A 14,301-nucleotide genomic window follows, 5' to 3' on the forward strand; every position below is an offset into this window, starting at 1 on the left:
ACTCTCAACCACTGCGTCACCAGGGAAGCCCCCCATTTGCTAATCTTAAAGCTTCTGCTGGAGGGGCAGAGACAGGCGGAACTTTCTTCGGGAATGAAGCACCATTTTTCCCTTTGTTCTCTCTACCTATACCTTGGCTAGTGGAGGTGGGTGCACTGAAGTCACAGCAGTGCCCCACCCCAGGGCTCTTCACCTGCATCACTAAAGCTGCAGGTGTGTCCCATACTCAACCCTCTCTCCTGCAGCCTCGCAAGAGCCAGCAGATGAACGTGGTCCACACATGGGCTATCCCTTGATCGCCTGGCCCTGGTGGCCAGGGAGGGCATGAGTTCTGGGGCCCCACAGGACTGTAACCATCAGAAAGCCGGTTCTGGGCAGAGGCTACCACACCCAGGGCACTGCAAAGACAACAACAGACTGGAACATGCCCCCAGCCCACCTGCACAAAACGGCCCATTTACTTGTCCTAGAGCTTGAGCTTGAGGGGCGGGCTTAGAGCCGCCACACACTAGAGGCTACAGAGGTGCACTCGGAATGTAGGCAGAGGGACGCGTAACGCTTGCACCCTCTCAGCCTCGCCACAGCTCGCTGGTACCTTCCCAGGGGCTTAGACACTCATCCGAAGTCATGGCTTTTGTAACTGTTGCCTGGGGAGCACCGCCAGACCTCCTGGTCTGGAGCTCAGCACAGTTTACAATTACAGTCCCATGGGACTCTCCCACAGCCCAGAGAGTTCCAAATACAATGAACCCAAAGAGACACACACCAAGACACACTATAACTAAAATGATAAAAGTTACAGATAAAGAGAGAATCTTAAAAGCAGCAAGAAAAAAAACAACTTGTTATGCACAATGGAACCCTCATAAGACTATCAGCTGATTTTTCAACACAAACTGCAGGCCAGAAGGGAGTGGCACAATAAATTCAAAGTGCTAAAAGGAAAAAACTTCCAACCAAGAATACTCTACCTAGCAAGGTTATTCAGAATTGAAGGAGACTGGGCTTCCCTGGTGGCACAGTGGTTGAGAATCCACCTGCCAATGGAGGGGACACAGGTTCGAGCCCTGGTCCGGGAAGATCCCACATGCCACGGAGCAACTAAGCCCACGTGTTGCAGCTACTGCACCTGCACTCTAGAGCCCACAAGCCACAACTACTGAGCCTGCACGTCACAACTACTGAAGCTTGCGTGCCTAGAGCCCATGCTCCGTGACAAGAGAAGCCACCACAATGAGAAGCCCGTGCACCGCAATGAAGAGTAGCCCCCACTCGCCGCAACTAGAGAAAGCCCACACACAGCAACGAAGACCCAATGCAGCCAAAAAATAAATTTAAAATAAATAAATACAGAGGAAAGAACATCTGAATAGTCCTATGTCAACTGAAATGAATTTTAAAAAAGAAAACAATTGAAGGAAAGATAAAAGAGTTTTCAAACAAGCAAAAGCTAAAAGGCGTTTATCACCACTGAACCAGCCTTACAGGAATGTTAAATGGACTTCTTTAAGAGAAAAAGAAAAACCCCTAGCTAGCAACAAGAAAACATGAAAGTCAAAATGTCACTGATAAAGGCAATATAAAGGTAAAGCTAGATCAACCACTTACAAAGCTAATATAAAAGTTAAAAGACAAACGTAATGGGTTGGCCAAAAAGTTCATTTGGAGTTTTCTGCAACATGTTTCAGAAGAACCTGAATGAACTTCGTGGCCAATCCAATACTACAATTAACTACACCATAATTGGTTAAGGGATATACAAAATAGAAATATGTAAAATATCACATCAAAAACAAAACGTAGGGGGAGGGAATAAAAATACAGAGTTTTTAGAATACACTTAAACTTAAGTTGCTATCAACTTAAAATAGACTGTTATATATATAGGCTGTCATATAGTGAACCTTGTGATAACTCCATAGCAAAAACCTACACAAAAGATAATAAGAAAGGAACCTAAATATAACACTGAAGAATGTCATCAAACCACAAGGGAAGTGAAAAAAGAGAAAAAGAGCAGAGAGGAACTACAAAAAACAATTAACAAAATAGCAGTAAGTGTATACCTCTCAATAATTACTTTAGGTGTAAACAGACTAAATTCTCCAATCAAAAGACAGAGTGGCGGAATAGATGAAAAACCAAGACTCATCTATATGCTGCCTACAAGAGACTCACTTCAGATGGAAGGACACAAACTGAAAGTGAAGGGATGGAAAAGACAGTCCCTGCAAATGAAAACAAAAAGAAATCTGGGGTGGCTATACTTTTATTGGGCAAAATAGACTTTAAAACAAAAACTGTAATAAAAGACAAAGAAGAGCATTACATATTGATAAAAGGATCAATCCAACAAGAAGATATAACATTTGTAAATATTTATACACCCAAGAGAGGCACACCTAAATAAATAAAGCAAATATTAACTGACCTAAAGGGATAAATTGACAGCAATACAGTACTAGTAGGGGACTTTAAGACCCCACTTACATTAATGGATAGAACATCCAGACAGAAAATCAATAATGAAGCATCAGCCTTAAGCCACATATATATACAAAACATTCCATCCCAAAGTAGAATACATATTCTCAAGTGCACAAGGAACATTCTCCAAGATAAATCACATGTTAGGCCACAAAACAAGTCTCAATAAATTTAAGAAGACTGAAATCATATCAAGCATCTTTTCCAAACACAATGGTATGAAACTAGAAATCAGTTACTAGAAAACTGGAAAAATCACAAATTATGTGAAGATTAAACAACATGCTACTGAACAACCAATGGGTCAACAAAGAAATCAAAGAGAAAAACACAAAATACCTTGAGACAAATGAAAATAGAAATTCCAAACTCTATAGGATGCAGCAAAAGCAGTTCAAAGAGGGAAATTAATAGCGATAAATGAAATAGAGACTAAAAAGACAGTAGAAAAGGTCAGTGAAACTAAGAACTGGTTCTTTGAAAAGATAAACAAAATTGACAAACCTTTAGCTAGTCTCACCAAGAAAAACAGAGCTCAAATAAAGTCAGAAATGAGCTAAGTTACAACGTTCAACAGACAAAAGATCATAGGAAACTCATATGAACAATTATACACCAACTAAATGAACAACGTAGAGGAAAAAGATAAATACCAAGAAACATACAGTCTTCCAAGACTAAATCATGAAGAAACAGAAAATCTCAATAGACCAATTACTAGTAAGGATATTGACTCAGTAATTAAGAACATCCCAACAAACAAAACCCCAGGACCAGATGGCTTCACTAGTGAATCCTACCAAACATTCAAAGATTTAATACCTAAACTTCTCAGACTCAAAAAACTGAAGAGGAGGGAATGCTTCCAAACTCATTTTACAAGGCCCAAATTACCCTCATACCAAAACCAAACAAGGATACAATAAAACAAAGAAAATTATAGGTCCATATCCCTGATAAAAATAGATGCTAATACTTTGAGGGTTTTTAAAAATTTAATTCAACAATACATTAAAAGGATTATATACCATGACCAAGTGGCATTTATTACAGGGATGTAAGGATGGTTCAGCATCCACAAATCAACATGATACACCACATTAACAAAATGAAGGATAAAAAACACACAACTGTCTCAAGAGATGCAGAAAAGGCATTTGACAAAATTCAACATCCACTTATGATTAAAAACTCTCATCAAAGTGCTTATTTAGGGACCATACCTCAACATAATAAAGGCCATATGACAAACTCACAGCTAACATTATACTCAATGGTGACAAGCTAAAAACTTTTCCCCTAAGATCAGAAACAAGACAAGGATGCCTACTCTTGCCACTTTTATTCAACACGGTATTGGAAGTGTTAGCCTGAACAATTAGGCAAGAAAATGAAATAAAAGGGAAGGAAGAAGTAAAACTGTCAGATACCATATATATAGCAAACCTTAAAGGCGCCACCACAAACTCCTGGAATAAATGAATTCCGTAAAGTTGCACACACACGTACATACACACAATGGAATACTACTCAGCCATAAAAAAGGAAATCTTGTCATTTGCAACAATACAGATGGACCTTGAAGGCATTATGCTAAGCAAAATAAGTCAGAGAAAAAGAAATACTGTATGATTTCAGTCATATATGCAATCTAAAAAATGTAACAAACGAATAAAACAACACCCATCGACTGTTGGTTACCAGAGGGGAAAGGGGTTGGGGGGGTGGGCAAAATGGGTGAAGGGGGTCAATTTTATGGGGACAAATGGTAATCAGATTTACTGTGGTGATCACTTTGTAGTGTATACAAAGACTGAACTATCATGTTTTACACCTGAAACTAGTATAATGTTATATACCAATTTTACCTCAATTTTTCAAAAAACAGTAAGCTAAAATAACCATCTGTTAAGGCAACCAGGGTTTGTCTTCCCCCACATTCCACAGGCCCGTGGTTCTCAAAGTGTGGTCCTCAGACCTAGTGGATTAGAAACCGGGGTGGGCCAGGTATCCTGTATTATAACAAGCCATCCAGATGATTCTGATGCACACTCGAGTTTGGGAACCCCTGCCATAGGCCATACAATATAGTACTCAAAATCTGTCATCAGCCACCCCAAACTACAAACATCTGTTGCCTCAAGTCCAAATAAATTTAAAAAGAGAAGAACCTCAAAGTCATGCACAAAGCTGATTTACGTCAAGGCAGAACAGAGCCTAACTTTTCTACTTGGAATTTCTTACCTGGAGGGATATGAAGCCTATATAACAGTTTAATTTTCTCATTCATTTCTCCATTATACATAATATCTGCAAAATCAAAAAAGAGAGAGAGAGACTGAGTACATGCAAATGGTTTAAGTACATGTGTCAGGACACAAAGTCACTGTAGAGAGAACGTAGTAAGGTCAGTGTCTGTTGACCTGACACTTCACCTACTGCTACCCAGCCAGTGTGTACCCGAGAGGAAAACGTGAAGGGTAGTGACTGGTGACTGCTGAGCGGCAACATAACCTCAGGAATTCTGTCTGGCCTCATACCTTCTGAAAGATTTTAATTTTAGCTGCAAGAGTTAGGAATGTGCGGGGTGGGGGGGAGGGATAAATTAGGAGGCTAGGATTAACATATACACACTACTATGCATAAAATAGACAACCAACAAGGACCTACTGTATAGGACAAGGAACTATACTCAGTAGTGGGTAATAACCTATAAGGGAAAAGAATCTGAAAAAGAATAGATACACATACACACACAACACACACACATGTATGTATAACTGAATCTCTGTGCTGCGCACCTGAAACTTACACGATATTGTAAATCAACTATACTCTTCAACTGTAAATTTTTTGTTTTTTTTTTAAATGTGTCTCAGGACACATTCCTAACAAGATACCACCACACCCTGAGTGCCCAGGAGAACAAGGTCAACAACCATGGATGTTGAGAGCCTGGGCTGCCCTCCCTGCCAACCCCTTAGGAAACATAAAAGTGGTCACGAGAGGAGCCTGCAGAGGGACTTTTAAAATCCCCAAATCACGTCAGGTGAGTCCCAAACCCATTTCATTGAGTGGATGTGCCTGCTTGACAGTCTACTTGTCTTGTGTTCACAGACTCACATCCCAAATGAACTCACTGCAGGAAAGACCCACAGAGTCATACCGAGACAGCTCACGAATGCTTTGAATTCGATCAGATGGTCCATGTTTTCATCCAGGAGCCTGAAATTCCTTTCAGCGAGGATTTCTGTGTGGGCCCCGCAGGTCCACGGCGAGACGAGCTGAAACAGGCGCGCAAACTGCCGGGCGTCTATGCGGTACTGCTCCGCGTAGGGCCTGCTGGGGTCATGGCGCAGGGCCACGGGCCTGGGCTGCTCCCAGTAGCAGCTCATCATGTGTTCTCTCTAACAGGGGAGTGAGAGGGGTCTGTGAGGGGCGGCGGCCCCCACGGGAGGCCGCACACGTAAAGGCCAAAGCCAACACAGCCTTCTCTCCTGACTCGCTTTGCCTCATAAAATCAAGTATTGAATAAGCAACATTATAAAACAAACAAATGAAAAAATTAACTCACAATCTCACCACTCCAACCAGAAATGTAGTTACTGGTAACCCTGTAGTAACAAGCAAAACCTTTTTCCTTTTTATTAAGGTTTCTTTTTTCATTGTAGCAGAATATACGTAACAAAATTTACCGTTTTAACAATTTTTAAATGTACAGTTCAGCTGCCATAGTTTTGTTTTTTCTTAATTTTGGCCACACTGCACAGCTTATGGGATCTTAGTTTCCCGACCTGGGAATTGAACCTGGACCCACAGCAGTGAGAGCGCAGAGTCCTAACCACTGGACCACCAGGGAACTCCCCTGCCATAGTTTTAATTATTGAAATCATACAATTTTTATTCTGATATTTTTTCTTAAATCGTATTATTTGAAAGTCAGAAAGTACTAGACAAATCTATAGGATACAGAAGAAACTATTTACCCTGGTAACCTGTGAAGATGGAAAACAGGGGCAGGGACCCAGATGGAGAAGCAAGCGTTTTTACTGTGTGCTTTTTCATATGTTCTGAATTTTGAACCACATGAATATATTAACAATAATTCAAAAAACTGAAAGTAAGAAAAGCAAAGGCAATTTGAAGTCTTGGGAATAGACTGAAAACTAAAGCAATCAAAACTGGCCCTGTCGCCTAGGACCAGGGTAGCCCCTTTAGAATGTTTCTTTTACACCTGTACTAAATCACCTCTTGGGACATCTCAACTCACTTGAAATAGTTCCCAATGACTGCAGAGGTTCTTCACGATTTCAATGCCCTCTGCCTATAAGGATGGCACAGAAACAAGTACAGATGCTATAATATCCAAGTGCCTACCTATCCTTGGATGGAAACCAAAATGCCATTTATAATTTTACTGCATATTATCTGGAGCCATGTTCCTTAAAGAGCCTTTGCAGAAGCATGAAAAGTACCATAAGAATGTTCAAGTGTGAAACAAAGGTCTGATAAATTCCCATTCCTCAAACCCAAGACACACTGTGAATTTGCGTGTATATTTGCCATCCTGTGATGCTAGAGGCCCTCAGAATCCTACCCAGAAGAAGACAGTTATAAAGGCCAAGGACTAGTACAACCAGTTTACACAGAATCCTACAGAAAAACAAGTCAATATAAAAACAGGCAAAGGATATGAAGAGGTGATACAAGAAAGTATACGATTAGCCAATAAACTTATGAAAGGGTACTCAACCTCACTAATGAGTAAACAAATGTTAAGTTAAAATGAAATGCAATTTTCTACACAACTAGTAAAATTTTAAAAGATCCATAATGTTAAATGCTGGGTGAGTGGGGAACATAGGAAGTGAGCACCCTTTGACATCATCAGTAGAACTGAAATTTGAAAAATCTAAAACGCTTTAGCAATAGTGACTAAAATTTGGTTTGTGCATCCCTAAGGAACCCATCCTACAGAAACGGCAGCACAGGTGTCCCAAGAAAGGCACAAGGATGCTTGGTACAGCACTGTTTATAAAGCAGAAAAAATTGGAAATGAGATAAATGTCCCTGAGCAGATGAATGGTTAATAAAGTATGGTTAAGCCCTACCATCAAATCCGGCAGCCATTAAAAAAGAATGAGAAAAGATCTGTAGATACTGAATCTACAAATATGTCCATGAAGAAAACTGCAGGCCACTGTGTGTAGCACAATCTCACTTTTATGTGGAAAAAAAAGAGTAAGAGTACGTTACCTTTGTGTGTGTCTGCAGAGAGATATAGTATAAGGAGAAAGAAATCAGGAAAGATATTCACCACACTGTGAACAGTAATTACTGTACAAGGTGGGATTGTAGGTGCTGACAGGATAAAACCCTTTAAATTTTGCTTAAAACGGTTATTTTTCTTCTTTTAATGGTGAGAGTAGGTATAATCTTGTATATTTTTGTTTTGTTTTGTGTTTTTAAATTAAATTTTGAAAATAAAAGTCTTAACCAGAACATGGAAGCAAGCAAAATAATAGTAAAGAAATCGAACACTGTCTAGGGCCTGATAATCCAGCAACAGTGAATAAATTTAGCTGATCATTAACAAGAGCAGGTTTATGGAATACATAGGCACTGTTTCAGGTCCTGAGCATTTCCAATAGTCAGTGACATCAAGTGTGTATTATATTGCTCCCATCTTACTTGAAGAGAGAAGACTAATGAAGACTAATGAAGTTTTCAATTTGAGAGGATAAGGGACAGACATCGCAAATCTGAATTTACGTAATTTAAAACATTGCTTTATAACCTGGATGGACCTCGAGGGCATTACGGTAAGTGAAATAAGTCAGAGAAATACTATATGATCTCATATGTGGAATCTAAAAAAAAAAAAAAATAGCAACATGGGCTTCCCTGGTGGCTCAGTGGTTAAGAATCCACCTGCCAATGCAGGGGACACGGGTTCGAGCCCTGGTCCGGGAAGAACTCACATGCTGCAGAGCAGCTAAGCCTGTGCGCCACAACTACTGAGCCTGTGCTCTAGAGCCCACAAGCCACAACTACTGAAGCCCGCACGCCTAGAGCCCGTGCTCCACAACAAGAGAAGCCACCGCAATGAGAAGCCTGCGCACCGCAACGAAGAGTAGCTCCCATTTGCTGCAACTAGAGAAAGCCCACACGCAGCAACAAAGCCCCAACGCAGCCAAAAATAAAATAAATTCAAACAAACAAACCCAAAGTCATAGAAAAGGATCAGATTCGTGGTTACCAGAGGCGGGGGCTGGCAGTGGGGCCGGGTTATAGAACGGGATGAAGGGGGTCAAAAGGTACAAATCTCGAGTTATAAGATAAATAAGTCCTGGGGATGTATGTACAACATGACAACTATAGTTATCACTGCTGTATGGTATATTTGAAAGTTGCTAAGAGAGTAGATCCTAAAAGTTCTCGTCACGAGAAAAAAATCATTTTTGTTTTTTTGTTTTTGTATCTATCAATATATGACATGATGGATGTTAACTTACTGCGGATCATTTTGCAATACATGTAAGTCATTATGCTGTACACCTTAAATTTAGTGCTGTAGGTCAATTATACCTCAATAAAACTGAAAGAAAAGAAAGAACTGCATTAAGGCATAAAAGAAAGATTGCTTTCCATTCAGAATAAAAATAGATTTCATTAAGTACACACTGTTCATCTTTAATAGGAAAGAGTATGTAAAGAAGACAGACCAGGCTATTTCTTGTTAACATAGAGAATGGTCACACCCGTACGTTCCAGGCTTAGGGAAGGAGGCAATGAAGTTAAGGAATGGACTCCTTAATAAGACCCTATCACATATTTATACAACAATGTAAGGGTATCTCTATGTGGCCCTTTCCCTTGGGAAAACGAATTTCTGATTCAAGAGACAAGAGATGCATGTAAGACCCAACTAGGGACTATTATACCTCACAGTACTTAAAGCAGCATTAAAATATAAGAGATCAGACTATGAAAGCCAAGGGAATTCAGGGAAGGTCAGCAGCAAGGGGGGCGGCGGGGGGCGGGGGGGAGAGGACAGTCTGAGGGGGCTTCTGTGGCGGTGAGGATGGGCACGTAAAGGAGGTACCTCACGCTGTACGACGGAATTAGACACCATGATGATGACGCTATTGTCCTGGAATTTCTTTTGGAAGTGCATTTTGAAATTGGTCTTGTATTTATAGTTGAAGTTTATATTCATAGTTAGTCCTACACAAATGAAAGGCCTGCAGAGCTAAAAACAAATACGAAAATAAATTTCACCCACATTGTTCACAGAATAGAAATAGGACACAGGAAATAGCTGTCTGTCTTCTTTAAATACTCCTTGTATGAAAGATTAATGATACCGTTAGTACTTAATGAAACTTATTTTTATGATGAATTTAAGGCAATCTCTTAAGACATATAAATTCAAATGTGAGACGTGTCTTACTCTCTCAAATTAAGAAGTTAGCCCTAAATAAATGAAAGACGTTTTATGCTAAACAACACGTTTGTTTACCTGCTTTTGTGTTTCTAGTACTCCCTGTTTTTCCTCCTTGAAAGTCAAAGAGAGGTGGCGGTGTGGGACACTAAGTCATCTCTGGCTTCCTATTTTCTCTTCATGCAACAGAGGAAACTATAAAACTTGAAACCCGGTAATGTTTACAGGAGACGTAGCCTGAGGACTCATCACGCATCCTGCTGACCAGGTGTGAGGAGTGCCAGGAACCTACTAAGCCAGCCACGCATGTCAGTGACCACAGGGAGATGTGACACGACAGCCACATGAAGGGTCAGACATTATCTGCGGCTCTGCTCAGGAAACCTAAGTGCTGCTTAGGATTGTCTTGAGCACGCGGCAATTTGAGTGCAGAAGTGCTGGCGGCTCAGAGGCCCCACCAGGACAGCTCCGGTGGCCGACTCCTCCAGGCTGGCCTGCTTTCTGCGGCTGTCTTCTCCCCGCTTCACTGCCAGGCTGTCGGGAGTGGGTCCACTGTCTGCCTCTCTTCCCCATTTTTACTGACTGTTTCGAGCAAGAGAAGTCCTAGGAAGGCACCTGAAAATGATCTTTTAATGGTGATTTAATTCAGCAAGGCTTCCACCTAAATATCCAAATAGTCGAAATACAGTTCAGTATGTTAAGTATTACCAACATGACAGGTTTTAAATGATTTAAAAATGAGTAAGACCATAGGGCAACGTGAAAAAGTGTTAATGACAGCATCAGGGGAAAACAGAACATAAAGTAGCAGGCAGACCAGCCACACAAACACAAGAATATGTACACACGTCACGTGGGTGAGGTTATGATTAAAAAGTATTTGAGGTGATACAGGGAATTGTATTCAATATCTTGTAAAACTCTATAATGAATAAGAATATACATATGGGGCTTCCCTGGTGGTCCAGTGGCTAAGACTCCACGCTCCCCATGCAGGGGGCCCGGTTCGATCCCTGCTCGGGGAACTAGATCCCACGTGCATGCCGCAACTAAAGATCCCGCACGCGGCAACTAAAAAATGAAAAAGATCCCGCATGCTGCAACGAAGACCCCGCACAGGGCAACAGCAAAGATCCTGCGTGCCGCAACTAAGACCAGCCACAGCCAAATAAATAAATAAATAAATTTTTTTTTTAAAAAAAGAATATATATACGTATAACTGAATCACTGTGCTGTACACCAGAAACTAACACAACATTGTGAATCAACTATACTTCAATTTAAAAAAATAATAATAGAAAAAAGTATACGAGGTGATAATTTCAATAAGGGTCACTGTTGCATCCACTATTTTTTTTTGTATTTTTTTAAATAAATTTATTTATTTTTGGCTGCGTTGGGTCTTCGTTGCTGTGCGAGGGCTTTCTCTAGTCACGGTGAGCGGGGGCTACTCTTCGTTGTGGTGCGCAGGCTTCTCTTGTTGCGGAGCACAGGCTCTAGGCGCACGGGCTTCAGTAGTTGTGGCACATAGGCTCAGTAGTTGTGGCTCACAGGCTTAGTCGCTCTGCGGCATGTGGGATCTTCCCGGACCAGGGATCGAACCCAGGTCCCCTGCACTGGCAGGCGGATTCTTAACCACTGCCCCACCAGGGAAGTCCCTGAATCCACTATTGACTTGGGACTCGGCCTAGGGCAGTGAAGGACGTGTCACCAGCACTGAGGGCCTCTCAGTCGAGCGCAACAGCATCCGTGCTCGGGCCCAGCAGGCACGGCCAAGCCAGAGCTGGCCGGGGGGCCGCTCCAGCCTCGCTGCCACCCAACAGGCACATGCTGACCCCTCCAGCTTCTGCACCCTCCCACAGGCAGGCGATGACATCAGCTGGGGCCTGGCTCAGGGCCTGTCACTCCCTCATCCTCCCAGATTTTCCTACCTTGAATAAATCGTAGAGTTCCTCTAGGTCTTCTGGAAGGACTGAGACTTCGGGGATAACGACTCGGAGCTTGAGGAAAGAACAAACAGTCATGGAGTGAACTCTCTGCCTGCCCCTGGGAGGATCAGAGGCCAAGAGGGCACGTCCCGCTGGGGTGGACGCCAGGCGCCCAGCTCCTCCCGGGACAGAGTCTGTTCCCAACACAGAGATCACTTTATGGCGGCTCTCTCAGGGCTTTTTATGCTCAGCTTTTCTGATTCACACGCCCGTGACTCAGGACAAGCATTTTAAGTCCTAATGGGAGTAAACAGTAGCAAGGCTACAGCTGGGGCAGGAAGTTCCTCCTGCACAGCCATCAACACTGCAGGCCCTCGGTGCCGGGCATGCTCTATACTGTCCCTCATTTAAGCCCATACGGTGGGTAGTATTATCCTCATTTTACAATCGGGGAGACCGAGGCTCACAGTGGTTAGTTTGCTCACAATCTGTCTGACTCTCAAACTAAACCCACGCTCTTTCTCCACCAGCTCACCCTGTCAAGTTGTTAATTCAATGCAAAAAAAAAAGCTGGCTTTCTCCTGTCAGGAGACCAGCAGGGGACCCAGCCCAGGTCAGCACCTGGCCGCCAAGAACAGTGGTTCTCAGGAGGCCTCTACTCACCACATTCTGCTTTGTGGTGTCTTCGTGGCCCTGGAGGACCCTGATCCTGTGCTTGCAGCGCATGTGCTCAATCTGAGCCACAGACTGGTCTCCGAATTTCTGCAGGGAAGGAAGGGTTCATTCACTCACAGAATCCCTTATGTACCCATACAGGAAACAGAAGTAGCCTGGAAACCCTCCCTGGAAGTCCACCTCCCAAGAGAGCTGGGGTCGGGCAGGGATGGGGCCCAGGTACCTCGTAGGAGTCCCGGATCAGGTCGGCAATGTCGGTCATAGGACAGGGCTCCTGGTCATCCGAGAAAAAGGCATGGTGGCTGCCTAGCGGGGGTCCAGGGCTATCCTCGTTCTTGATGTGATCCAAAAACCTGGGCACACCATCCACCGGAAGAGCACAGGTTTACCCTCCCCTGGGCACCATGCGACACCTGCCACCTTCACAGGGGCCCCTGGACACGTGGCAGCAACTGTCAAACCAGCTCGTCTGCCTCCAAACAGTGGGAGGAGTGCCAGGCAGCAACTGCTACACTCATTTTAGAGAAAACGAGAGACGTGCGTGAAGCCAGACTTGTGGACCTGGGCTCCACGGGAAGATTTCCAGGGGTCTGTGACTCTCCAGTGACATAAATACAAAATCCTGTGCATACTGCAATTTTAAGCTTCCACAGTATTCTGAAAAGGAACTTTTCATTTGTCATCCAACTTGCCCTCAGCTCCAAGGGACCCAGGTTCCCGTCCTCAGCTTCGCGGGACTTTGCCTTCCCTGCAACACACCATCCCCTATGCACAAAATGTCCAAATCCTCCAGCTGGTGGCCTGAGGCCCACGTTTCCCCGTGTCCGCCTGCCCACCCCCGTTCAAGGCCACTACGAGTCCCTCTAGACTCAGGACACTTGAACCTGCTCAGAAAAAGGCACCGATACCCTCGCCCCTCCTGCCTCTCACTTGGCGGACAGGAGCGAGGGAAGGCGGACTCCTCACCGCACACGGGTGACGGGGCTGCCTGATGGCCTGGCCCTGGGGGCACGTGGGGTGACGAGTGGTAGAGTGGAAGAACTCCCACAGCGACAGCCCGGCCGCCTGGACCTGCCGCCTGGCTCCTGGAGTCCCGCTGCTGCCCCTCCACCCCAGGCGGTCCCCACCTGCTGAGGACCATCAAGGCCTGGCTGTCGTCTTTGCTGCTGCACAGGTCCTCGGCGTTGGCCTCCAGCACGGCCAGCCCCAGCTGGAAGATGGCCTTGATGCCATCATAGAAGAAGCAGTCGACCACGTTCACCGCGCTCTCCAGGGGCATGATGCTGAGGAACAGCGTCAGGAACCAGGAGAGGGAGACGGACGCCAGGGCCGAGAGGTCATGCATGTGCTCCGCCAGCTCGGGGAGCTGCTCCTTGATGAGCTCCTCGAAGACCGACTGGTCCACCTGGGCCCCTGGGAAAGGAGGCCACAGAGATGTGGCTGGGGAGAGAGTCACTCCCTCCAAAGTCAGCCCCAAATTAAAACGACTCTGAGATACGCACAACGATGAAACGGGACTGGAGGCCAGGAAAGGACTCACACTTAGTTCACTGGTTTTTGATGTTCTGACCAAGGTAATTCTATGGGGAAAGGATAGTATTTTCAAAAAACAGTTGTGAAATGGGAATTCCCTGGCGGTCCAGTGGTTAGGACTCGGCACTTTCACTGCTGTGGGCCCGGGTCCAAACCCTGGTCAGGGAACTCGGATCCTGCAAGCCGCACAGCATGGACCAAAAAAAAAAAAAAAAAAAAAAAAAAAGGCCGAA

The 14,301-nt window shown here is 44.0% G+C and overlaps 1 protein-coding gene across 2 annotated transcripts in view; it reads right to left on the reverse strand.

Moving 5' to 3' along the window:
- Positions 1-14,301, reverse strand: part of TBC1D8 (TBC1 domain family member 8) — a 125,473-nt gene that overhangs the window by 8,868 nt on the left and 102,304 nt on the right. For both annotated transcript variants that reach the window (XM_007468336.1, XM_007468335.1), the window contains exons 12-17: positions 13,663-13,948; positions 12,759-12,888; positions 12,524-12,622; positions 11,864-11,932; positions 5,654-5,894; positions 4,732-4,797 (exon numbers count right to left, since the gene is read on the reverse strand). In XM_007468336.1, the coding sequence (XP_007468398.1) occupies positions 4,732-4,797; positions 5,654-5,894; positions 11,864-11,932; positions 12,524-12,622; positions 12,759-12,888; positions 13,663-13,948 (891 nt within the window). The remainder of the gene's footprint in view (positions 1-4,731; positions 4,798-5,653; positions 5,895-11,863; positions 11,933-12,523; positions 12,623-12,758; positions 12,889-13,662; positions 13,949-14,301) is intronic.

Source organism: Lipotes vexillifer, unplaced genomic scaffold, assembly GCF_000442215.2.
Source record: "Lipotes vexillifer unplaced genomic scaffold, Lipotes_vexillifer_v1.1 scaffold177, whole genome shotgun sequence".
In the NCBI taxonomy this organism is placed as follows: Eukaryota; Metazoa; Chordata; class Mammalia; order Artiodactyla; family Lipotidae; genus Lipotes; species Lipotes vexillifer.